Source organism: Odontomachus brunneus, unplaced genomic scaffold, assembly GCF_010583005.1.
Source record: "Odontomachus brunneus isolate Ranch 3 - 2012 unplaced genomic scaffold, Obru_v1 Obru_scaffold_091, whole genome shotgun sequence".
NCBI lineage: Eukaryota > Metazoa > Arthropoda > Insecta > Hymenoptera > Formicidae > Odontomachus > Odontomachus brunneus.
Window position 1 is genome coordinate 899,340 of NW_022639541.1, and position 27,360 is coordinate 926,699.

At 45.9% G+C, this 27,360-nt stretch overlaps 1 protein-coding gene and 1 long non-coding RNA gene across 10 annotated transcripts in view; one reads left to right on the forward strand and one right to left on the reverse strand.

The window, feature by feature from the left end:
- The window catches only part of LOC116848194 (transcription factor Sp9-like), a 131,998-nt gene extending 113,298 nt beyond the window's left edge, over window positions 1–18,700 (forward strand). For all 7 annotated transcript variants that reach the window (XM_032824032.1, XM_032824037.1, XM_032824033.1 and 4 more), the window contains 2 exons: window positions 15,593–16,631; window positions 16,700–18,700. In XM_032824032.1, the coding sequence (XP_032679923.1) occupies window positions 15,593–16,631; window positions 16,700–17,601 (1,941 nt within the window). In that variant the 3' untranslated portion in view covers window positions 17,602–18,700. The remainder of the gene's footprint in view (window positions 1–15,592; window positions 16,632–16,699) is intronic.
- The window catches only part of LOC116848199, a 126,564-nt gene that overhangs the window by 17,810 nt on the left and 81,394 nt on the right, over window positions 1–27,360 (reverse strand). For 2 of the 3 annotated variants that reach the window (XR_004378924.1, XR_004378923.1), the window contains one exon: window positions 1,039–1,237. The exons of the other annotated variant lie outside the window; for it this stretch is intronic. This is a non-coding gene — a long non-coding RNA (uncharacterized LOC116848199). The remainder of the gene's footprint in view (window positions 1–1,038; window positions 1,238–27,360) is intronic. 3 annotated transcript variants of the gene reach the window in all.

Consider the following 27,360-nt stretch of genomic DNA (forward strand, 5'->3'; position numbering starts at 1 on the left):
TTTCAAGACTGCACGATTAGAGAATCCAATTATTGGCATACCTCTTAGTCATTGCCACTCTATAAAAATCTGTGAATAGAACTATGTAAAAAATAGACGAAGAAATGGAAAAAAATTTTCTGTCTATACAATCACGTGCAACGATTTGTCGTGCAACGATTCGTCGAGTTGTCACACGTGATTATATAGACAGAAAACTTCTTTCTATTTCTTTGCTATTATTTTAACGTAGTCCCATCATTGGTTTTTCTTGCAATCACAAATTAAACATTTATTAATTAACTAAACATGTTTCTGATCAGGTTAATCCCAAGTTTGGATAAAGCGATGTTATCGCGTCCTGGTAAGTCATATGACAGTCCTTAGTAATCTTAATTTACAAGTTAATAATAAAGATTATTAAGAGATTGTTAATAATCAAGACTTTTAGAATCAACCTGACCAAGGTAATGGAGTAAATTTCTAGTCGGACAAAGGGATTGTTCACGATTTTAGTTATGGGGTTCTTTTCGAATCATAGAGAATACAGGCAAGAAGTTTACCTACAATGCTGGTCGCAAGATCGAGTTTTTCGAGAGTATCAATGACTAAGGGGGATTGTCAATAATCGTGTGGTTTAGCCTGTACGACGAAGGACGATTCAACGTTTAATCGATGATAGTAACGACGAAAGGGTGATGATCATGGTGTTTCTCTTTTTCCTTTTCCCCCCTCTATCTCGTTTCGCGTCTCTCGTCGTAATCGAGAGTCATCGAGATCGTCGGTGGACCGCTCCATCGTTTAAATGCTAATACAGTCCTAATTTATCGGCCTATGATTCTGCCGAGCAACCCCGCGTCCACGCTATTTACACGTCGATTCTACGTGGAACTTTCGTAATTGAAAGAAAGCCGCCGCCCGAGACCACCGGTGTAGCAGACCGGCCATAAAACTGGGAATATACGAGGACGGGGCGACTTTTCGGCAGAGTCGCTGGTCTAGGAGGGCGAGCGCGATCGGTTCGGGAACGACGGGCCTCGCGTACACTAGAGTGTCTACCTGAGGAGAAGCGGCTGATAAAGGTGCACACGCTGGCTCTGCTTCTGCTGCCGCTTGCGATGGACCTTTCACGCGTCATAATGATTCCTGGCCCGGGCTAGTCGCGCTATTCAGAAATTAATGTCGCTACGCGTCCTCTCACGAGTTACGGGACACTCACCGAAGTCGGGTTCTTTCCTCGACGAGGGAGCGTACAATTCTGAAAATTAAAACGCTCTTTACGACTGCTCGCTTGATCCAACGCGGCTGACGCAATTGAACGCGTGACACATAATAAACAAAATTACATTTGTACACTGAGAGAAAAATATAGTTACCTTTGGCGTCAACTATACACTTTTGTGATTTTAACCACAAAAATAATTAGAGGAACCATTGTTTAGTAAGTGTTATTAGAAAGATTGTTCTTCCAATTATTTTTCTGGTTAAAATCACAAAAAAGTATAGTTGACGCCGAAAGCAACTATATTTTTCTCTTAGTGTACTTAACTATTCATGCTACATTATAATATAGATATAATATAGAAAATTGAATCAATCATTAAATTTACATGTAATTTAAAAAATTCCATTTATAACATAGAGTTCATAATATAAATTTCATCATCCATTGTCTCATATTGTAACAATCATCAAGTCATCTGGGTCCCCAATTCGCACGCGGAAAAATGGAGGGGCAGTTTTCGCCTCTCGAGAGAAAAGGTCATCGTTATCGTGCCATCTCGCCGTTACACAAAATGAAAGAGGAGAGAGCTTTCGGATCGATTGGATCCGAAAAATTGAATAGCGCGTCAGGGAGTTAATCAACCTGTCCGGCTTAGTCATCCTTTGACCGCTACCGCATATACGCCGCGCCTCCATCGCCCTCTTTGCCGCCCCCGCCGTCGTCGTTGGTCGAATTGCTTTTATTTAACCGAGTAGTAGTTCCGCACCGCCGCCAGACGGCGGAAGGTGAGGCATAGAGAGAAAGAGAGAGAGAGAGATAAAAAAGTGAGAGAGAAAGGGTTAACGAGAACAAAGTGAGCAAATACGGCGGTGAAGAATACATCGTTAATAAATAAGAGCCTCTCGTGGCGGCTACCTACTCCGCCGCCATCGCCATCGCCATCGCCACGAGGCAACTGCGTCTATATGCTAATGCACACGGCTTCCGACATACAACATTTTGCACTTTCCGCGCTCTCAATCCGCTTCCGCACAGCAAAGACTTCGCTGCTGCTACTGCTCCAGCTCGAGATGGTTGGTAGCAGTCGCCTCTCACTTTGTTTCTCGTCAATTCCCACCTCGTTACTAGAGACGAAATCAATGAATGACGATGGGTGTACGGACTCGGTGTTATCACCAATCCCCTCGCGCTGAATTGGTAACTTATTTATGGGAGCTCGTAATTAACACGTTCGACGCCGCGGTGGTCCCCGGCGCGACTAACGCCGCCGCCGACGTGTCTCATTAATTTACGTGTAAGGCGTAACTAACAGCGTGTAACAAATTAGTCGCGCGACCGCGACGGAGAGCGAAATTGAAGCGAAGTGAAGAAGATCGGGAACTGCGTTCGTTCGCCGATATATCGCGAGAGTTATGCGTAATTCCTCAACTGCCAGCGAAAATCACAACGTCTCAATGGCAACTAATCTCAGCGAATTTTAACGACTGATTTCGAGAACTAATCTCACAACTTCTCATTGATTTCTTTCTCTCCCATAGATTCACTAACTCCAACGACTTTACTAATTCCGCAATAACTTTACTAACTTCAATAAATCTACTAACTCCAGCGCATTTACTAATATGGACAATTTTAACATTTTAACCAATTCACTAGCTCCAAACAAATTTGCCCGTTTCGCTAACTCTCCTAATTGCAGCAAGTTCACTAATTTCAATAAATTTACTAATTTAATCAACGAATTCATCAATCTCAACAACTTTACAGATACCACCAAATTTGGAAATTTTCCAATAAGTTTACTAATTAGAATAAAAAAATTTTCGAATTCCAAAAAGGAATTCGAAAATTCTCGCAACGCACGTCGAATGACACTGAAGCGCCACCGTAACGTGGACAATGTATTCAAGATAATCCGCGCGCATTTCTGTATCCGTCCGGCATCGTCGGCCGCGCGTCATCGGTATCTTAATTAGGCGCAATTCGAGATTACTCGCGGAATCACCGCGGCGTATCCGAAGCATAAAAGAGAAACGTCGTTTGCCCCGACGAGTATCGCGAGTATTAGCGCGGGTGGCCCGGCTGGAGACGTAAAAGCGGTTAGTACAATCTTGTCTGACAGTAAAAACTCATATAGGACGATAAAAGCCTCGCGATGACGCGGCTTTTTAAAAGGGGGTAAGGGGGAGATGGGCACGACAAGGGGACGGCGACGAGACGAGTGTGTCCCCGTCTCGCGCTCATAAGGGGGTCGCTCCGCTGTCTTCTCAAATTAGGATCGTTCCGCGGCGAGCGAACGCGGTAAACGACTAGCCGGGCGATAGATCGGACACTCCGGCGCTAATTGGCTGCGGAATTTTATGTAGCACTAAATTACTCTATGCAAATGCGGGGCCGCTTCCGTCCCTCGACGAAGGCATTCTGGGAGTGCACCGCTCGTTCTTTCTCTTCCCTCTCTCTTCCTCTTTCTCGCTCGCTCGCGCGCACAGCCGCCGCCGCCGCCGCCGCCGCCGCCGCCGCTCTTCGAGATTTACGCCGCCCTCATTATCCTAATGAAGACGTAACGCTTGAAAAACGAGTCGCGATTTTTGCCGGAAACCGATCGCCCCGGCGTCCTCGTTACCGAGCTTCCCGTCATCAACGTCGTCGTCCTTCGTCGCGACGGGTTTCCTCGGCGGCGCGAGACGCGCAAGAGATCGTCGGGTAATAACCATATGTGTGTGTGCATATGCACAACATATATAATCGGAATAACCGCGCGCACATAGCGGAGTGCGGAAGGTCAGAGGGATGGTAGCAGTGTTAACTGGCCGGCGACTTATAACCAGTTCGCGTAATGCCCGCTTAATATTCAACGCCGGCGGGGGCGGCGGATTTACGAGGGCTAATGAATTGGAAGCCGTTCTATCTCTCTCTCTCTCTCTCTCTCTCTCTTTCTCTCCCTCTCGCCTGCCAATATTTTAGCGTTCCTCTTGATCGCAAACGGAAAACGCTACCTTGTTCACACACATTCGCCTTTCCTGCACCAGCAAAGTCTGGTTCTCCTCTCCACTGCCTGCGTCACGCGAACGGGATCAGCGATCGATTAAAATCAAATTTGTCCCGGAAGTATACTAAATATAGGAACATCGTGCAATGTGCGCCGAGCACAGCTCGTATGGTCGACTTACGTCCCTAATACTTTACCCGGAAATCGTTAGGGTCCACAGGCGATTTGAAATTTGTCGAAGGTCCGTGGCGAAAAAAAGTAGACGCTGAGACGCGAGGAGAAGGAGGAGGAGAAGCAAAAAGGAGACAAAGTAGGAGATGCCTCTCGGGCTGTGGGATAGCCGAATAAATTTGGATAGCTCCCTGTTTTGGCCTGGAGCCACGGTTACCCGACGTAGACACTCTCGGACGTACGATCGGGCTCTTTCGTAACGCGACGCGCGAGAAGGGCAGAGGGAAAAAGAGAGCGAAAAAGAGAGAAAGTGATAGAGAGAAGAGGGCGGCAAGAGAGAGGTATACAGGCGCGCCGCTCTTTTACGATGGATTTAATTAAAAAACATAATTTAGCAGGTAGGATAACAGGTAGCTCGGCTTCGGTGGGAACTAACGGAGGTTCCGTCACAGCGCGCGGCGCTCTTCGGCGCCGGCCTGCGGTCACTCATGAATAAGATTATTAATCCCGTCCTTTACAGAAAACCCTCCTCCCTCTTTCCGTTCCTTTTGCCACATCGGCGTCGCGCGATCGCTCTCCCCGTGCGTTTCCTAATATTCAGGAAAGCTCGTCGCGCGCACCATCGAATTTAATGTCGACAGTCTGAGTTCCGACGCGACAAGAGGCTGTATTTAACCTCAGGTTGCCAATGCTAGTAGTTCATCCGTTACAGAAATTTCCCAAATTTATCTCATACAGCATAAATTCCAATTAAAAGACCCGAATCCATCCCAAAGTTGATTATTCACAATACATGAAAAGAATATCGTAATTCCTTTTTATGTAAATTTGTTTCAATTTTTTCATAAGTAACGCAGAAATTTTACTAAAGAATAAGCAATAACCTTGCATAGTAAACTTCATTGGAAACAGCAATTTTTTAGTATATATGAAATGAAAAGTCAGTTACTGCACAATGTCGATCTTTAATTACAAAATTCTATAATAATGTTCACTATAAAATTCTCTTTGTGTGTCAATTGATAATCCCATTTTTGTTCCAAATATGGGTTTTCTGTTCAGAACTTTTGATATCAAACAATCTTACTTTTATATTAATTATTCAATAGAATAAAAAACACATAGAAAGAGAGAGTATATATATTTTTAAAACACATTTCGATTATTTTACTGAGAAATGAAATTATTTTTCAAAAATCAACATGTGTTCAATTTTAATGTAATGACCAGAAAGAAAAAATATCAAGAAAGCTTTGAATTTTCCACTTACACATAAACCTACCCAAAAGATACCGATTTAAAAAAGGTACTCCGATTTCATTCTAATTTGACACAAATGTAAAAATACAAAAAAATATTTAGGTCTATTTAGGTATATTTTTTCATTTTGGCCCACTTTGAGTTTCACGGCCAGTTTATAGTTTTTTAATGTATTCACTCCTATCATCAATAAGTGCAACAAAAATAAAATCATAAGAAATAAAACTGAATACAAGATATAGTTAAATAATTTTAACAAAATCGGCATAGTTGAGACACGAACTATTCTAAATTCCTTTAGCCGAGATTCGAACTGAAATATTTTAAATTTGTGCTAAATTAGTCAAAAATGGTTCGAATGTCGGTCAAACCGAGAGAGAAAGAAAGAGAGAAACCCGGCAATTTTAATTAAAATTTTAACAAAATTGGCATAGCTGAGACACAAACTATTATAAATTTCTTTAGCCGAGATTCCAACCGAAATATTTCAAATCTGTGTTAAATTAGTCAAAAATAGTTCCAATCTCGGCTAAACCGAGAAATTATTTATATAAATAATTTTTTTCAACTTTTTACATGTTTTGTTTAAATATTTTATTATTTATACAAGTAATTTTATACATTTGATCTTATATTCATAATCAGCAAACCAAAAACGCCTATATCTTGTATTCAATTTTTTTTCTTATGCATTTTTGTTGCACTTGATAACAGGAGTAAAAACAAAAAAGCTATAAACTGCCCGTGAAACTCAAAGTGAGCCAAAATGAAAAAATATAACAAATATTTTTTGTACTTCTACATTTGTGCCAAATTAGAAAGAAATCGGAGTGTAATTTTTAAACAAGTTTACTTGTTAGAATCGTATGTTTGAAACATTACACTTCTAGCCAGAACCCATAATTATTTTGGAGGATCATATTGGGTCCCAATTATACCCCAAGAAATTGTCCCTGCCGGTGCCAATGTTATATATAGATATAAAAGACTAATATCGGCAAACCAGAGTTGATCCTTTGCTCAATTTCGAAAATTCCAACGCCTATTTCGCGAATCACGTGCAGATAACGTGAAAGACCCGGTGAAAGCGCTGGTATTCACCGCCGTTGACAGTCGTCGAGTCGTTTCCGCCTGATTCGCGTCCGATTCGGATTTTCCTTTCGCACGCGATAAAAAAGGGGGATATTCAGTCCCCTCGAACTTACGAAGGCCGGCCAGCCGACCGGCCTGCGGTCGTTCTTCGTTAATGATCGCGGTCGACGATGCAAGGTGCGATACGTCGTACATCCACGCCGTTCCACGCTCGGCGCAGGCCCGCCGAAGTTGCTCCGCATTTACACACACGCACACACGCGTGCATACAGGGTGGACCAGGGGTTCACTTTAGATGGGCCAAGTTAAAAATCCATTTGTCGGGGACGACGCGGTCGCGGTGTCGCGCGCGCGAGATTAAAAGAGAGATACCGACAGGCAAGAAAAGCCGCGCCATTTTGTCGAAAGCAGAGAGAGAGAAAAAAAGAGAGAGAGGAGGAGAGGACCGACGACCTCGCTCCCTTGCGCTCGCGGCTTAGGGCTTCCTCTCCTGCGCGTATAATAATGGCAGTCGCGTTGCGTGCGAATGTACAATTTCGTTCCATCGCTACCGGTCGATCGTGTGGTCGCTCCGTCTTGTTCGCGAGAAGCCGGAGAAACGACCCGGGGCGGCAGGAAAGCGGACTACGCGCACGGAAAAAGATTTTCGCAATTGGGTGTGCGTTCAGGGAAATACCCTCCATAGTTCAGTGAAATCGTACGAGCCAGAGCGCCTTCCCATTACACACCAAAAAAGGAGAACGAAAAGAACAATCGTCCAAGTTTATTCCTACGAGGCACAATATACGCTCCTCGAGCCGCTGAGAGTCCACACTGAACTTCTCGTCGTGAACTCTCTCGAAGCATTGTACCTTGCGCCTGCGAAGTTCGTGCGACGTATTCCGTGACCTGCGACGAACTTTGCGCTCTCTGCAGATAGTATTATCGTACGATTAGCTTTATTGATGCAATGAGGTCGGTTAGATATCACGCGCGCGTCTTCGCATGTTTTTGCAACTTCCGCAAACTGAGAGACCCGATCCCGCGCTTCCCTCTTATAATTTTATCACATTATCACACTATTAATTTTCTACCCTTTTTACGCGATTATTTTTACGTTTTTCTACACGATTATTTTTATGTTATATATACATCTGCATATATGGCAAAAATATTTGACTGGATTGACCAAAAATGTGGTGAAATGTGAATGAACCGGAATTTCGGTTAAAGTTACCAAAAATCTCTTGAAGTCAAGAAGATTTTGAAATCAACAAAATTTCTGGCCAACCGGAACTGTTTAACTTGAACTGTTTAAATTGCAAGTTACAGTCGACCAAAGATCTTGCTTAGTTAACCGGAATTCTTTGTTAACTTGTTAACAGAATTCCGGTAATTTCAAACCGAAATTCTGGTTTGTTCATATTTCAAACACTTGGTTAAAAAAGGTACTTCCTCACACTAATAATAAAGATTATCATTTTAACTTTACCATTCATTAGGTAAAAAGGAAAAACAAAGACGATACATCAAGTATGTGTAGTACACATTGTGTACTCAAGCTGATTCCACGTATCTCTAATGGCCGCTCAGAAAATACTCGTAAATGAAAAAAAAAGTCAAGCTGCAGTAGCTCTCACATTAGCCTTTGATTTTTCACGACTGAAAGTCTAATGAGCCTTAGATTAATCACTGACGGAAAGAAATATGGGGGAAATGTGATGTATCGAGAAAGGGAGAGAAAGAGGGAAGTAGAAAACGACGTAAAAAACAACGTAGGAAACGACTATATCGAGAGACGGGGGGCTGCTGTCGCGCGCGTGGCCGATAACGCGAAAGACGAGCGAGCGAGGCAAACGTTTTTATAATCGCCGCAATTATCCGCGAGGCCGAAGTCGGATACCACGTTGCACGTAACACGTAGAACCCTACAGCCGCGCAACAGCTTCAAGAGGGCGCCGCGTTGCTTCTTATCGGGACAGCGCTGCGTGTCGCCGACCGGCGCGCCGCAGGTTGCATGCGGAGGCTGATAAACAAATAATTAGCATTCGAAGTAACCCGCATTCGCATTATCGCTCGGCATCGTTCCTACTTCGCGCGAGCGAACGGAGGGAATGTGTTCTTTCGCCGCGGTAGGGCCCGTCGTAGTCGTCGTGGTCGTCGTCGTCGTCGTCGTCGTCGTAGACGTGTACACTCGCACGGTCGACTTATACTCGACCTCCGAGACGAAGACGTGCATTCCGTGCCGACCCCGCTGAACACTTTTGCCGGCTCGCACGTAGTTGCGGGTAATTGGCGCGGTATGGAAATCGCCTTTGAACAATTCGATATCTTGGGCGTTCGAGTTTCTTTCCCGCGGAATGTGTGTTTCTTCACGGCATGTGCTGGTGCGTGTATATGTTTTCGCGTATCGAGATCGAACGGACGCGAACCGATAACAAGGACCGTTTCAGACAAAAGTAATGCCATTTTAAATTATAATTCGTTGCTACACCGTATCTGTAACGTGTCGCAATTTGCATGGTAATAATGGTTGCGCTGCTTATCTTACGGTATTACGTGTTTCACGAGGAATTTCACTCTCTCGGGTTTCTTTCTTGCTCCCCTTCTCGCGGCACGTGAATGAACGTGCATTGCGCGATAAATGGGTTACATCATAGAATTACTTCGAGTTTCTCTCTAACATTTCAGATCGTAAAACGCATCTTTAGGTACAAGTCAACTCACTCTGTTTGTTGTCTGTTTTCCGTCCGTTATTTGAATCTGTTAAAGCGAAAATGGAGCGTCCATCTATCTGTTTCCTATAAACTTTCAAATCCTTTGACAGATCTGGACCAAATTTTGCATAGTCACTCTCTATCTAGGGCTCTGCGAAAAATATAGGCTACATGAATATAGGCTACATGAATACTGTACCCCCTCCCCTTGAATTCATTCCATTGACACTTTAAGAGGAAGTCGTATAGTTAGAATCTAATATAATATATAATATTGCAATTATCATAATTATCATAATTTAATATCAATATCTAATAACCGATTTACAATAATCCTATTGGATTGTTCGGCTTTTCAAACAAAATTCAAGTAAAAAATTTTTTAATTAAAAAATATGATTTATAATATGTACACAATTTTTATGTGTATATATGTGTAGCTCAAAGTAGGTCATAGCTTACTATGAGTTCTAAGTAGCTCATAGCTACATTATGAGCTCATAATAGCTCATAGCTATGCTATGAGTTCATGGCAGTTCATACTCATTTGACATATAACACTAACTTCTTAAAATTTACACTTGAGCGCCATTTACTGAGAAATCCGCATGGATTTTCGGATAACCCAATAAATATTATAACAACTGATAATGGATTAGTCATCCAATATCGTGACATCTAACGTTTTCCACGTTTCGTATCACACCGGTGTTGTCGACGAAAGGAAAAATAAACGAGCAACACATCATCGCGATCAAAGCGTTTCACGCTGAACAGCATCTAGTAAAAACGGCAAATACACACATAAAATATAATAAAAACAAGCGAGGCCGTGCAAAGAGGGAAGATACGTGCGATTAGTAACTGGACACGTAAAAATGGGGATTAAAACGCGCAAAGTACGAACACTTGGACGAAGTGGTGGTCGATACCGGCGCCGCTGGTTGGGGGGCTGCACGATGCAGGTGGATCCAATCAGAAACTCTGGCCATGCCGGCTCAGCTCGGCAGGTGCTCGCGGAGATCTGCGCGGTCAATGGCTCACGAGAACGACCGACACTTTTTACACGGAAAGCAGAAAAGAGCGCCGACTAATTTCGCGCGGCGCTCCATTACGGCGAAGCGCAACCCTTCCTCCGCGGCTCCGTCGTTCTTTTAATTGTCCCTGCCCCGGCAGTTTCGACGACTCGGTCGTGGGGAAAAAAATTTCCTCGAGCGTCGTTAACGGACGGGAGCATCTTCGTTTGCGAGAATAGCGCGTTTGAGGTATTCACCGCTCCGGGGAAGTCGCGTCAATTATTACAAATTATTCTTTCTTGGAATTGAATTGCTTCAGATATCACAAATATCTATTTCAACTCGTTGAATGAATACAAATGTCTCATTCACGTGTCGAAAATATTAACTTCGACAAGAGGAAAAGCGAAAGAAAGAGGGGAAGAGGAATTAATTGGGTTCACCGCGCGCTCTCGTCGATGTCTTCGTTAGCGCGCACGCGAAACGCCGATCATCAATGAGCGCCGACGACGAGGACCCAGCAAACGTGCAAACGAGGGTTCCACATGCGCGAACAGAAAGGGGAATGAAAGTTTGACACGGCCGTCGGATGCGGTTCGCCACGAAGCTCGACCGGCAGACACCCCACGGTTTGTTGCTTCGCACCCTCGCCTGTCGGATATCTCTTACCTCCCTTACGTTCAGCTGTCACGACGCAGCTCGTGCAGCAACGATCGGCCGGCATTTCCGCTTTACTTTCTACCGACGTCGCGTCGATTCGGTTTGACTCGGCTCAAGTCAGGTCGGGGTGTCGAGTACTCGATCTAGTTAACGATCTCGTGCCGGCGGTCAATACTTCCTGGCACGTACGAGAGAGACCTCATGAAAAAGAGAGAGAGAGAGAGAGAGAGAGAGAGAGAGAGGAAGAGCAGGACGGCAATCGCGCGCGGATGAGTTCTCGGAAAAATATCCGAACCGACGCGGAGACGGGACGAGGCGAGACAGCGAGGATATTCTTCGTTTTAATTTATGCGCAGCGTAGCTCGAGGCATTATTAGTCCTAGCTGGGTACGAGGGGGCGTGACGTCACGCGGCTAAAACAAAGGATCCTACCGGTGCCCATTTCACGTCGGCTCCCTTTTAACCGCGCCGACAGGAGGGTGCGAGGAGAACTCAGGGGCCGATGCCGGATAGTTCGGTACTCTCTCTGCTCTTTACGCTCCGTCTACTTTTCGCGCTATACATTTTTCACCTCTAAGCGATCGCTCACGTGCCGCTTCCGGCGAGAGGACGACGATAATCTGCTCGTTCGACCGAATAATCCTTCGCGAGATCATACTGCTCGTGAATTAAATTTGTGAGTTTCTCGAAATTTCCTCAGGTAAAATGTCACTGTAGTGAAAACTGCCGCAATCGCATGAGTGAATGCTTCACTCCAACTTAAAGTGGATTTTTAGTGATAAGGATGATGATGCTAGAATACCGACATAACGCAATTATGTAATTTTCTTTTAAAAAATTAAAAATGTCTTTACAGGATGAAAGTACAAACGTTAGTAGAGTAGCTGATGCTAAATAATTGCATGAAATTAACCAAAAAAAATTTTATACTCAGTCGGTAAATAAAAAATTTTGTTCATTTCATTCAATTATTTAGCATCTAGCATTCATTAACGTTTATATTTCATCCTGTAAAAGCATTTTCAATTTGATGCAATTAAAAAAAGAGAAAACTATGAAACTAGATTATGTCAATAACCAGCATTGCCTTAATCTTCACGTATTCAGTTCAAAATTGCCCGGCTCTGACAAACCCAAATTGTACCCAAAAAGTATGATTGTACGCGGAGAGTTAATCCATAGGAATGACTATTTCAGTCGATCAAAGAGAATCTGTTTCTGTGACAGTAGAGTGCTCTAACTTCCAATACATCGTGATTGTTGATTATTCTAACGGAGTTTTACTGGAAAAAAAGTTTCACTCGCAAAGACTTGACATCTCCCCATACGGTGAATGAATCTGCGTCGATTCACAGACAGAGGGACAAAGACATTCATTATGTACAGGGACTTGTACATAACGACACTCGTGATCGAAAACGGTTCAGGGACATAACGTAAACGCAACGTAATCGTGTACGCGCGTACCATGGAAGGCGTGTATCTGTGTGCCGTACGCGCAGAGTTTCCGCGATGGAGACCGACCGGCCGGAGGGAGCTGATCGCAGGGACGTCGTTGTCTCCGCAGGCCACTGTCATATTGTCCCCGGCGGATCGATACGTGGCCTCCTGCCTACAACCTGCACTCATCGAGCTTGAAGAGGGCGTGGCTCGTACACCGGCAGAGAGACACTCAACCCCGTTGCGATCTTCCGCCGCGCGCACATCCCTCCATCCCTGGAGCCGCCGCCGTGAAAGCTGGGAGTGAGAAACGATTTCGTCGTCGTCGTCATCGACGTCGACATCCTTTCTCCCTCCGCGACACCCTCCGCGGTTCACCCGGCTACCTCCGTCGCGTCGTCAACGAGCGCTCTCATTCGTCGAGAAGGTCGTAACAGGGGAGCAATCACGTAGCTGCGCTCGCAGATTTCTCGGAATAATAACTTTTGCTCTTTCCACCCTCTCTCTCTTTCTTTCTCACCCCTCTTTCTCCTCTGGCCCCTCGTATTTTGTCATTTATAATTCAAGGGCTAGTGTAATAATTTCGCACAAGCGCCGCGCGCGTGCTCTCCCTTGGAGAGGTACAAATTGCGCTCGCGATACGGTCACGTAAGAATTATTTGACTTATTATTCGCGTTTAAACGCGAAAGACAGAGAACACCGGCAGATATCCTGTAATGGCGCTTCGCACACTCGCGCGCCCTAAATAACGACCGCATACAGCAATACGTCATGTTACCGCGAAGAAATATGAGCGGGATATTTGTTGTGCCCCGCTGATGAATGATCGGGGTGCAACCGAGCAGGACCACTCCAGGTCCTTCTTCCTCCTTCTCTTCTTCATCTTCTTCTTCTCCGAAGGAGAGATCGAGCGACTACGGAGAGTGGTCGGTCGCGACTTCGTTCTCCGCTCTTCCTTTTTCTCCCCTTTGCTCTTCCTCCTCGTCCTTCCCTCGCCTTTCACCTTCCCTCCTCTCGTCGTTACCATCCTGGAAGGGTGAGCGCGCGCGCACGTTCGTTGTCTTTCGCCGGTGTTGTTGGCGCAAGGTTGAATCCACGTGGGGGCGTGTCGCCTCGATGGCGCCGGCTGCTAATGGCCGCGCGGCCCTCCAGACCTTAATTTCCTGCCGCTTCCGCGGACCCTCTCGCTTTTACCTCTCCGCGTCCAAATCCGCTCGAGATCCGTTCCCTAGCCAACCTCCTCTCTCTCTCTCTCTCTCTCTCTCTCTCGAGCCCTTCGGTAGCCGTCGGTAGAGCGACGCTCTCTCCTTTCACCCTCTGCTCGCGCCGCCGTCCCTGTGCGCGCGCGGGAGTAATTTGCATGGAACTGCGTTCGTTATCCAAAGTTTCGGGTCGGCTTCTGTCGTCCGCTCTAATTTTTCGCTCGTTCAAATTGGGCTCCCTCTAATTCCCCTTGCCGTTCGATCACGGGCGCGCGTGACTTCTCTCTGTCTCTCCGTGTCTTTAAGGAGATGCTGAGCGACATCGAAAAATCCGCCACGAAAGTCATATCCTTATCAAACTAATTTTTACTGATAATCTGTGGTGCCTGCTCGCGAGAAGTGTTTCATCTCGTTATCTGAATGGTCGCGATCGTGGAACATTTCCTCATACTCTTTCGTTTTCTTACACGTTCTTCATTAATACAGTAAGCTGCCACGTGTCAATGATATATCATCGCGCCAGAAATAATATACAGCTTATATTACTCATTCGCGAATTGAATCGATATTTCACAACGCCGCAACGACCGCAAGAACCGATCCTCATCTTCGTTGTGCGGGTCGCGTCTTCCCACGAAACAACAAAGACGCCTACATCTTGATACGTTTCGAGCCCACTCTTAAATACAGCATCGTGGAAAACGTACGTCGACCTTGTGCTTGATTCGAGATCAATTTGCATGAAACCGGTCTAAGATAGAAAGAGCTCGGGCCCCACGAGCGTCTCTACCCGGGTCTCATTACTTTCAGCGACTAATCGACCGATCTCTTCTAGGATAGGAGCGGCAATTTAGTGTCATTATACGCCCTTAGGGGAAGAGCTTTCCTCTTTCTCTCTTTCTCTCTCTCTCTCGCTGCTAGCTCGGGCCCGGGCCTCAGTTGGGCCGGGGCTTCTTTTTAAATCGATTTAGACGCGGCGATTATGGGCGTCCACCGACCGCGCCAGATTTCGATATTACGAACCGCGCGCCAGCACGAAAAAGTATCCCGATGGTCGGTCCTGTGAATCGATACGCGCGATATGTAATTCATCCCCCCTCTCCTTCGTTCCCTGCTACCCTCCCCCAGAGTTGTTATTACCGATTTGCGTAATCGCGCCGACGAGATTGCTCCGTAACGAGCGCTTCTGACGTGAAAAATTTCGTGGAGTAATGCGCGCGCGCGTGTGTTAACACATTGTAAATCGACGATAGAGATCATGAGGCTGACTTTGTCGAGGCATGCTTAATCGAGAGTTTATTAACGTGCTCTTATCCCATATAGAAAATTTCTTGAGGTCTAATTACCAGGAAACTCATGGACTTTGATATCTAACCAGACTCAGGATTTTTTGGAGTATATATGTGAAATTTATATTGTGAAGTTTGGCGTACCAAACTTCAGATTCACTTCGTAATTTTTGAGTGAAAATCTTCACTCGACGATTCACTCTCTACGTGTAAAAAGTCATTCAAATTCCAGGGACACTGAGTTCACTTGAGTGAAATTTCATTCTAATTGAGAATATTGTAGTGTGGTAGTCAACCTTTGGGACACATTTGGGCATAATGATCGAGATCCATCGAATGTGTATCTAGGAAAATCTCGAGAAATTTCTATGCGAATAGTCCTAATAAACTCAACGTGATACACATACCCAATTTGAATACGACATAGAATCTATCGTATTGCCTTAGCGAGAAAAAATGAAAAACAGACAGGGACCACTCGCGCTCTTCTTCGGTTAGCTAATTTTATCCAACATATCGCCAAGTGTCACGATCAAAAGACTAAATCTAGACCTCCGATTTCGCTGTTTCAGGATCATCCGGGACTACGAGGTACGCCGCTGGCCATGTTGGCGGCGCAATGCAACAAGCTTAGCAGCAAGAGCCCACCGCCGCTGGCGGACGCGGCCGTGGGCAAGGGTTTTCACCCGTGGAAGAAGAGCCCGCAGAGCAGCGGCAGTTCGCCGCAGCATACCGGCGGGGGTGGCGGTGGAGGAGGCGGGGGAGGTGGAGGCGGCGGCGGGTGCACAACGACGGGAGTGAGCCAGAGACCGGCGGCGACGAGTAGCGCCGGCAGCACGACCGGAGGTTACGCGCGAGCGCCGGTCACGTCCTGCGCGTCGACAGCACCGCAATACGGTAGCGAGTTGTACTTTCCCGGAACCGCGAGCGCCCAACCAGCCGGCGATCCGCATCACCACCAGAGCAGCTTACTCGGCAAGGTCGAAGGCGCGACCCTGGGATCGGTGTACGGCAGGCATCCGTACGAGTCGTGGCCGTTCAACGCGATGCCAGGCGCCACGCACGGCGGTATCAAAGCGAGCGACGGCTGGTGGGACGTGCACGGCGCGGCGACCGGCGGCTGGCTGGACGTGAGCAGCACCGTCGGCGTCGGCGTGCACGCCGCGCAAATGGCCAATTACTCGGCCGACTATTCGACGAGCCTCGCATTGGCCGGCAATCACCTGCTGACCACGGCGACGACCGCCGGTCACAATCTATTACAAGATACGTACAAGTCGATGCTACCAGGTGGGCCGCCCGGTTTCGGGCTACACCACCACGCTGCCGCGACCGCCGCCGGCGCCGGCGCCGGCGCCGGTAGTCCTCAAGGCAGCGGCGGTGGCGTCGGTGTCGGCGGCGCCGGTGTGAGCCAAGCGCCGTCGCCGCGCTCACAAAGACGCTACACCGGTCGCGCCACCTGTGATTGCCCGAATTGTCAAGAAGCCGAGAGACTCGGTCCCGCCGGCGTGCACCTTAGGAAGAAGAACATCCATAGCTGTCACATACCAGGTTGCGGCAAGGTCTACGGGAAAACGTCGCATCTGAAGGCCCACTTACGGTGGCACACTGGTGAGCGACCGTTTGTTTGCAACTGGCTTTTCTGTGGCAAGCGGTTCACACGTTCGGATGAGTTGCAGCGGCACCTTCGAACCCACACCGGCGAAAAGAGATTCGCCTGCCCGGTCTGCAACAAGCGGTTCATGCGCAGCGACCATCTCGCGAAGCACGTCAAGACCCACAGCAGCAGCAGCAGCAGCAGCGGCAGCAAGGGCAAGGGGGGAGCGGGGAGCTCGTCGGCAGAGTCCTGCTCAGACAGCGAGGACAACGGGAGTCAGCAGAGTCCCACTTCCAACTCGGTGCCGCAGCCGCAGCCGCCGCCGCAGCAGCAGCAACAACCACAGGCCCAGCAACAGCAGCAGCAGCAGCAGCAGCAGCAGCAGCAGCAGCTGGCGGCGGCGGCGGCGGCGGCGGCAGCAGCGGCGGCGGTGGGCCAGGACACCAGCAACACCACCTCCCCCCAGACCACCACCACCACACTCGGCCATCAGCCGACAACACCCATGACTCCAATACAGATGACCCCACCGCCTCTGACCCCACACCATCCCCACCACCCGCATCTCCCGCCTCTAATGCACCATCCTCATCATCACGCAACCTCCGTACCAGCGGCCCACCACCCGCACGCGGGGATGAGCATGCACTGAGCCCGGTGGGGCCCGGAGCCGGTGCCTGCAGTACCACTGCCGCAACGGCCCTGGGCTCCCCCCTATCCTACCCCCTCAACTTGAACCTCATGCAGAATCACGCGAGCATCAATCCGTCTGCCGCCTCCTCCACCACCTCCCACCACCATCACCAGCAACAACAGCAACACCAAAACCATCACCATCATCATCACCATCATCACCATCACCACCAATCGCACCAGCAACACTCCCGACAAAGTAACTCCTATTCCGTGCAACAGAATCCTGGCACGCCGGGGACCGCGCAGACTCCCTCACCCTCGTCCCCCGCGCCTGTACATAGTCTCTAAGCGGTTTTACGAACGAGCGCGCGCGCACATATACACGTACACCACGTTCTCACGCGTCCAACTTACTACCACCACCACCATCATCTCCATCACGACCACCAACCATCACCGCTCTATCCACCGCACTTGTCCGTCCGTCGCGTTCACGTATAACGCGTAGGCACGATTATACATAACACACGTATGGACACGACGGCATACACGGAGAATATACACGACGAATCTGGCTCCCCGTCCCGATTCCGAATACGGAATACGCTCTCCTCGTAATACGCACGTACGCGGATATTTCAGGATTTCTCGTTTGTACATAATATATATATAAATATATATATATAGTGTGCGAGAGGCAGAGAGAAAGTGAGAGAAAGAGAAAGAGAGAGTGAGAGAACGAGAGAGAGAGAGAGAGAGAGAAATGAAATATTATATATATTAATTAAGCGGTGTAATGTTGTAAAAAGGTAACCCGTATAAATATATAAATATACTTATATAAAAATACGTATGTAAACATATATACACATGTGTGCGTGTGCATATATTTACATACGTACATAGAAATATATATATATACATAATGCACTCGTCGCGATGTATCATACACCAAGAACGAAGAAAACTTCGCGCCCCAACCGTCTTCTCTCTTCCGCGTGCATGCGCGCAGATGACGAGAGACGGAAACGAATTCTGAGGAGAAACTACCGTGGAAAACACACTCACATACACACAACATACACACACACACACACACACACACACACATGTTCGGGCCATCCACGGACAGGTTCCAAACGATTTCATATACCACATAGGGCCTTTGAGCATTGTCTAATGAGAAAGTAATTACTGATTTCCCCTTAGTGAATTTAGGATTCTTTCCGGACAATTTGTTGATTGCGTTTGGAACTTGGACCCACGAACGATAACCCATATCAGCCCACTCCCCTTTGGATGTAGTAACGCACTATTATCAATGAATTATTATTCTTAATTAATTAATTGATTAATTATTATCATCATAATTGTATAATATTATATAATCCCGATATTATATAATGCTATATAATTATATTAATTATATAATATTATATATATGTCCTATAATATTATATAATGTCATACAATATAATTATATTATTAATTATATATTAATTATTATTATTATTAACTCTTCTTATTACTGTATTATTATATATTAAAATTATAGAAATTCATTTTAAAGTGAGAAAGAGAAAATAAATCATGCTTTTGTGAATAACGAAAATTCTATTCGATCATGCTTCTCCACGATACTCACCCCCGTCGCCATTCTCCAAAAGAAAAAAACTTATAGAACCATCCAGGCCGATCCCTATCGACTCCTAACACGACGTTCCCTTGAAAGATATTGCAAATTCTTAAAATTGAAACTATTATTCAACATTCATAAAATGCCGACCCAGAAATCACCTTGGAAATTAACGTTACCGTTCCTTGCCCAGCTCTCGTGCAATTTCTAGGAAACCGGATGTAAACTCACCCACGAGTCCCTCCCGATAATGATTAATTCCGATGCGCACGAGAGCAGTATATTCATAAGTATCTTCCGAAGCCGCTCCCCGACGCGAAAGAATCGCTCGGCGCAATGCTCAAGGGAGCGCGCTCATAATGCGCCGATATATAAAGGGTCTCGGGAGTAACGCGGCAAGCGGCGGCGAGGAAAAGAACGCGACGGAGCACGCCGGGACACGAGCTCCCGGGACGATATTATCGCACGGGCCGTTAAATCCCGGAGCCTACCAACCGTGAAATGTCCCGTCATAACATCAGACCTCCCCCACTCAGTCGTGCCACTTTATTTTCCCGCTCCAAGATTTCGTCCCGACCTTTCGTCTCCTCCTTAGTTCGGAGATCGCCGATTACGCGATTACGGTGAGCAGACGCGGTCGGGCGTCGCTCCCCTGACGACGACGACGACGACGACAACGTCGTCGTCGTCGTTGTCGTCGTGGTCGTGGTCATCGTCATCTTCCGAGCGCAACGGAAATGCGTTCGATACGTAGCCCCGGCTCTCGATCTTATTAGCGAGAATGACTCGGCTCGCTCTCTCTTCTCGGCTCTAAACAGCGGAGTAGCCGCGTCATGCGATCATTACGGGCTTCTATAAAGTTGATTCCCCCGTGCATTCCGCCGCCGTCACGCGGACCGCTCGTAATTGATTATAACACGCGCGATATTCTTCAAACAATGACAGCAATGGCAATCGTGACGCGATTGCGTCAAGAGGAGAGCGCATGGTCTCAGACGCGCAGACGGTGTTAATAAATTATTGTAACGGTTCCACCCGTAACGATCAATCTTCCAGATCCGCCGGTGGTGATTGTTATTGTCAGTAAATTAGCGAGCGTCGGTTTCTGACTCCCGGACACATTTCGCTTTGCGGAAGAGAGGCATCGAGCGTTCGCGAAGGTCTCGAAATGGACTCGGAAATTGGATCTTTACGATTACACGAGGACGAGATTAATATCGCCGGGAGCGGCGAAGAACGGCGTCGCGGACGTCCTGATGGCGGCGTCGCCACCGCTATAAACAATTTTCACTGCCGCAGCCGTAAACTGGATCAATATGGCAGAGATTACGAAATAAGATCGTTATGCAAAGCAGTCGGAGAGAGAGGGGGGAAGGAGGGAGATGGAGGGTCGCCAGAGTCGGGGGTTGCCGCGCGCGGCAACTCGCGGGGGGTGCGGTTAACGTCTAGGCAGCGTGCTAGTACGGGGGATGGCTTTTTCGGTGATTTAACCGAGGAGGGTGAACGTTTGTTATTCAATTTGCAACCCCCTCGGTACCAGCCGCCGCTCGCCCTCTACCCCACAGATCATCGCGCCTTTACGACCGTGAACGTACGTACCTAATGCAGGAAACGTTCCTCCTCGCTCGAGATATAGCGAAAGGGACAGAGGCAAACAGACAGAGAAAGAAAGAGAGAGAGAGAGAGAGAGAGAGAGAGAGAGAGAGAGAGAGAGAGAGAGAAAGAAAGAAGAGAGATAGTAAGAGATTGGTGGGTGTTTCATTCTGTTCAACGTACTCTTCCGCGCTTACGTAACCACTTTATTCCCTGCCTTCTCTGTTTCTCCTTTTTGCGCAGGAGCTTAATAATGATTATACGTCGATCTGCTGAATTTACGTATTAACCCATTTGCATCATTAGAGGATTTGAGAACACGCTCATATCGCTAAATTTTTTCGACTTCAAATATGTTCTCCGAATTTTATCAAGTATAATCACGCTCAAAACGAATTAAAACGTGCCAGTACTTTCACACGAAGCGACAGTGAAAATACTATCACTCAAAATCGCAAGGGCGGATATTTTAATCAAGCTTAAACTAGACTCAGATTCCATAACTATATGAGCAAATGTTTCAATTAATTAGAATAAATGTGTCCCTGTATTCCTGGGTTTTTTCGTCGAAAAAACGGTTGAAGTTATTTTTAGTTCCAAAGAAGCGAAGCTCATACCATTAAGAGAGTTTTGCAGAGATCGGAATAAGCTAATTGGAAGGTCCATATTGGGTGAACACGGTTGGTAAGGTAAAACATCCCAACCAAACTCCAGCAACTTTTGCCGAATCTGCAAAGAAGTATATGAGGTCTGCCATTGTAGTGATGGAAAACGACATTCTTCCAATTGACTAATTCCGGCGCTTCTTGCCAATTTTTACCTTTAATTGATCCAGTTAAGAACAATGCCTGTCTGAATTGATAGATTGATAATTCAATAGTTTATAGTTATACTATGAGCTCATACGAATTTTATATTACACTTAACTAACCTCTTAAAATTTGCATTTGAACAATATTTGTTCAAATTGATAGATTGGTCGTTCGATAGTTCGTAGCTATACTATAAGCCCATAGCTATATTATTAGTTCATAACTATGGGCTCATAGTAGCTCATATACACATCTTACACCACACTCTGATATTGCATTGAACCTTTTAAAATTTGCATTTCAACATCTACTGAAAAATCCGCTTCGATTTCGGACAATCATATAAACTAAATTGACATGGCTGACGCGAATGGGACAATCATATAAACTAAATTGACATGGCTGACGTTAATCGTGAAAGAATATCAATAAACGCTATGTCAACACGTATCATCATTATTTGACTTAGTCTCAAAATAATCCACGTACAATTTATCTACATACCCTACGGATACGAGTGATTTAAATTAAAGGGAAAGAATGCTTCGAAGCGAGAGGAAGAGAGAGCGAGAGAAAAAAACATGTTTGTCCTGCGGCTTGCGAGTGAATAATTAAGCGCGTGCAAGTGTCACGTCCGCGAGCCCGTTCTCAAGGCTCGGGGTCATTAGATCCGTCTGTTCTTTCGAACGTGTTGCGATAATAAAGGTCGCGCGCGCACCGCCACTCGACAAAGACACCGCCGCGCGATTAATTTCACGCCGGTGCGCCCCATCGCGATACAATTGAAACGAATGGAGCCGGCGGGTGCGTTTCATGGAGCCGGTGCGCAACGACACCTCTCTCACCGCCGTCGTTCTCGTCGAGCGCGATTCACCGTCGTCTATAAATGGAACGCGAACTGCGTGCTACGGCAAATCGCGCCAGCCAGAGAAATTGAAACGCGGCGATGCGCGATATGGTAAATCTTGTTGATAAGTTTCGCCGATAAATCGTGATTGCTGCGTATTATTTTTGGATGCAATCATTTGCGGGCATTAATTACTAACTGGTCTAATAATCGAATAAATAACATGTAGAAATAACAATATGTTATGGGTTCTGATTTTAACCTTCCACGTAAAATCATATTCTTTTGGGACATACAATATATACAATCTGAGTCTATCACTTCTGGATAATTTTAAACTATCATAATTGTTGAAAATGAATATTTTGGGACTCTGAGACATCTCTTTCCCAGAGATGTAGAAAAGCCTTAATTATAAGGTAGTAGCGTAATAAAATCAAAATATATAGATGTATAAAGTGCTATTTTGAAATCTTTCTAAACCCTTTACGAAAGTTGATCAGTAATCTAATATTCGTTCAGATCTTGACAGACCCAACATTGTACTCGAGAGTTGAGGCGATTGAAACTGTTTACGGTAAGGTGAATAATAGTTCTTTTTCTTTTTCATTTTACCCGATAACAAGAGAAGAAAAACAGTGTTCTCCGCATGAGCGAGCAAGCGCTGATCGAAGAGATACAAATGTGTGTGGCTACTTTGAAATCTCATACTCGCCGATAGTCGACGGTTGTAGGGTCTGGATGAATAATGCGAGTAAGAACCCAGAAGGTTCATCGACACTCGCGGTCACCTCTTAAGGTCTCTTAACAAATCTCCCGATTCTAACGACTCGACCATGCATTGGGGGATACTACGGTTTCGTATTTACAAAAGCGACACCGCCTCTACTTCGAGGCCCAACTAGCGAACTGGAGTCTGTTGCGGTGGGAAAGAGCGCGAAGCGCTCGCACACGTATCGAAGAACACTGTGCGACGTGCAATATCTGCTCATAATTCACAACAGGCACTTATCCTGAAATATCTCTCCACGTCTCTGCTACGAAAGACTGCCCGCTCGGAAACTGCAACGGCATTTCGAAGTAATTTCAGGTATATCGCGTCGGATAATAAATTTCATCCTCGCAAGTTCGCTACGACATAATTCGCGAGATTTATAAATCACGAGCGAACGGCAAGTCAGTGAACGTGCGGACAGATTAGCGCACGGCAGATCAAACTGCTTGCAAAGCTGTCAGAGAAAAAGAGAGAGAAAGAGAGTGAGGGTGTGAAAGAGAGAGAAAGAGGCGAAGTGAGACGGAGAGAACTAACGAGGCTATGGTTAGACCGCGTTTTATGGACATATGGTTAACACAGTTACACACGTAACTCTCTAGCTGGAAAAGCCGGGGGACACATGTCCGAAGCCTAGTGCGCGCTTCAAAGGCGACCGTTTTCAGGCACACGCAGACGCGCGCGTCGCACACGTGCTCTTGCACGCGAGTCCTGTTACCAAAGTGATGCCGCGTTCGTTCATTCGCGCGCGCGCTTCGAAAACGCCACGGCGCGATCGAGAGAGAACCGCGGCGTCAGTAAAATCAACGAAGCCCGGGTCAGGGAGTCCTTTGAATGTGAAGACCGCCGATTCTATTACCGAACGCACATGCTACAATCAGAGGAAAGATAGAGAAGAGAAAGAGAAGATAGGGAGATAGAGAGGGAGAAAGAGAAAGGAAAGAGAAGGAAAGCGCGACTTATCGTCACACAATGAAGATTTTATGCGCTCGCGTAAGTATAGATAGGTTTTAAGTCATCTTGTTTCTTAACGATCCTGCAATAACCGAGTCTTCAAAGAATAGACGCAAGCGGGCGCGTTGGTGCATTATTATGCATTGACAAAAAATATCTGAAAATTAGTTTGTGGGATATAAAGTTTATTCGCGAAAATAAATTTCATTTCACAGAAAAAAACTTTATATCCCACATGTAAATTTTCAAGTATAAATTGGCTTGCAAAATTGTTAGTGAATATTAATGCTTTATCAAAGCTCAATTTATTTCCCATCGGGACGGCATCCGTGAAATTTTCTCATGCCAATTTCTCGCAATTTTCGCATTATACTCGCATCAGCCTCATTAATTCGCGGGTGATGGCCGGAATCGCGAGTTTCACCGTCGCAGCGAGAGATCGTGGAAAAAGGTCATGACACGCGGTCATCTCCGTCATGTCTGCGCCGAGATTAACGTTACACAAACGCTTAAACACGGTCGCACGAAATTCACTTCCTCCCTCCCTCGGTCCGCTCTCCGCTACGAGACGTGGAATTATTCATAGCGCACGCGGCTCTTGCTCGCGATTGAAATTGCGATCCCGGAAAATTAGACAAGTAACGTCACCCGACACGCGCGGTCGATGCGATCTCGTGTTCGACATTGTCGGCCGGCCGGACTCTAATGGGCAAACAACACCGAACATTCTGACGCTGTCATAACGAGCGTCGGCGGGTCTGCCGGCCGGCCGGTTACCGGAGGTCTCGCACCGCACCGCACCACACCACACCGCGGTGTAGCGGATAGACCAGGCCGAACGCAATCCTGTAACGCAAGGCTGATAGCATTACCGTCCGATTGGAGTTAATTGCTCGTCGTTAGAGGTCATTAAAGTATCTGGTTGGTTCACGCGACACTCGTCGAGGGATCTTCTCTCCTCGGGGAGACGCCGCGCTGCGAAGTCTCTCCTCCGGGGCCGGAGGCTAACGAATCACGTCGCTCCGCAATCATCTCGTTACGCAAGCTTATCCTGATTGAGGCGAACGGCTGCGACTAATTATCGAGCACATTGCCGATCCCGATACCGATTCGTTATTCATTCGCGATCGACGGATTCTCCCTCGACAGTGTCTCTCTCTCTCTCTCCCTCTCGCCCTCACGTGTGCGTGTATCACCCGATCATGAGCGACGCGGTCGCTTTTAATCACAGCGTGGCGCGATTTAAGAGCCGGCGAGTGCGCGTAATTAAGCGTCTCCCGTGCGAATGCGTTTATCAGCGATGCTTTTCATTAACACGTCGCGGTCGCGCGCGATTAAAAAGCCGCCGCGACGTGAAAAATCACCGTGCCCCCGCCGAGTAACTGAGAACTTGGCAATTACACAACCAGGCGACTCACGTGTCTCAACGTCATAAAGAATGAGAGAGTAAGAGTAAGCAAATCTAGAACAGAGAAAGAGAGAGAGAAAGAAATTCCGCGATTCAATTTATAGAAGATAAAAGTATCACTATTTAGAATTGCACCTAACTCTGCAAGAAAACATATTGCAGTTTGCTTTTATATAAATTCTTTTTAATTTTATTATATTTTTAGTAATGCAGAACTAGGACTCTCATCGGAAACAGCGGATTTGGCTAGAAACATAGCTGATGTTTTCACACTGAGAGAAATGGCTTGATGAATGACGTATTCGTCTTATGAAAGTAATATGGTGAATTTATATGCGATATCTGGTTCACATATCCAATATTCTACGATGTCTCGACGCATCTGGTAGTCAATACCGAGACATTAGTTGTAGCATCTAGACAGTTTGGTAATTGTCTCTAGACGTGTGATACTATTGACGCGATAGTTAATTGTTACTCGCTGCGACGTTTTCTTTTTCATCTATACTAATTTGTAAAGACATCGGTGCTATAAAAGAGTAGACGCTGAAAGCGTCAGATATTTGGAAAAATGAAATTTCTTAAAATATGTCGACGAATTTAGAAATAAATATATGAAGATTATAAACAGTAAGTATATGAAAGTTATATATAATATGGTTAGGTTTTAGGTTAGGTAAGAAGTCTAACACTACTCCACAACTGTGTTCATAACATTCACCAAAGGAATTGTATGCTGTACCAGACGGTTTGGTAAACGTATTTAAGCATCACTGTAATGCTACTTATACAATGTGCTCACCAGATAGTTTGGTATCATTGATTAAATATCTTGTTACACGATTATTCACCATACCGTTTGGTAAACCTAAATAGAATTCTGGTTATTATCATCAGACATTTCCCTTAGTGCAAAATACATTTCTGTTTCTAAAATTTAAATAATACATATGAAATGATAATCCTTTATTGCAAAATATTCATTTAATTTTTAGTTACAGAAAATCCTATAGTAATTTTTATTATACTTTTACTAATTTTTAATCCTACAATAATCCTATAGTAATTTTTACTATAAATTTCTTTCCTCGCGGAGATTCTTATTATCTTGGTCCTCAAATAAGAATATTTGAACTTTGAACATATATATTCAATACATACATACATACATATATATATATATATATATATATATATATATATATATTACGTTAAATAATACATATATTCTGTGTTGAAAGTTTGAATAGGGTAAAACACCCAATTATTGACATCTCTTTAGTCATTGACTCCAAAAACACCTGATTTTTCTTGCCACCAACACTACAACTCAACTTCTTGCCTGCAAACTCCATGACTCCAAAAAAGAGAATCCTTTAATACACTTCACAATTAAGACTTTGAAGAAATGCTGTTAGTCGCGAAGAAAAACCAAGTCTTTCCAGAGTATCAGTAACGAAAGGGGATGTCAATAATTGGCAGTTTTACCCTGTGCATATTTAAAGGTCAAAACAATAAAAATGTTCAGAGTTATGTACGCGTAACCAGGCATTGGTACTTTTACCTTATGCACTCATGTTCTAAGCCAAAGAAGGAGGAGCAAAAGAGCTTCGAACCCGCGACCTCATCTCGATGATAATTCAAAAGCGAAGCGTCGACGACCCAGCACGAGAGAGAGAGAGAGAAAGAGAGAGAGAGAGAGAGAGAGAGAGAGAGAGAGAGGGAGGGGAAGAGACAGAGATGGAGAGTTCACGGGAGAGAACGGAGCACGCGGTAGCGGTTCGTAGCAATCGACCGATAATTTCATGGCACATCGAGTAGGTATGTCGAGAATGGATGGAAATTAGTTGAGATGGCCGTCGAGTTCCCGAGTTAATTGATACGTCCGCGTCCGATGAGGCGGCGGAACACACCACAGAGCGCCGATTCCGCGCACACGTCGTGCGGGTGTGTCTGTGTGTGTGTGTGTGTGTGTCTGAGCATGTGTAAGTGTACACGCATCGCATTCCGGGTTTGTCCGAGTCGCGCGTGATTTAACGGCTTCGCTTCCTGGCGATCTAGTTAACGCGCGTACGCACACGCGTG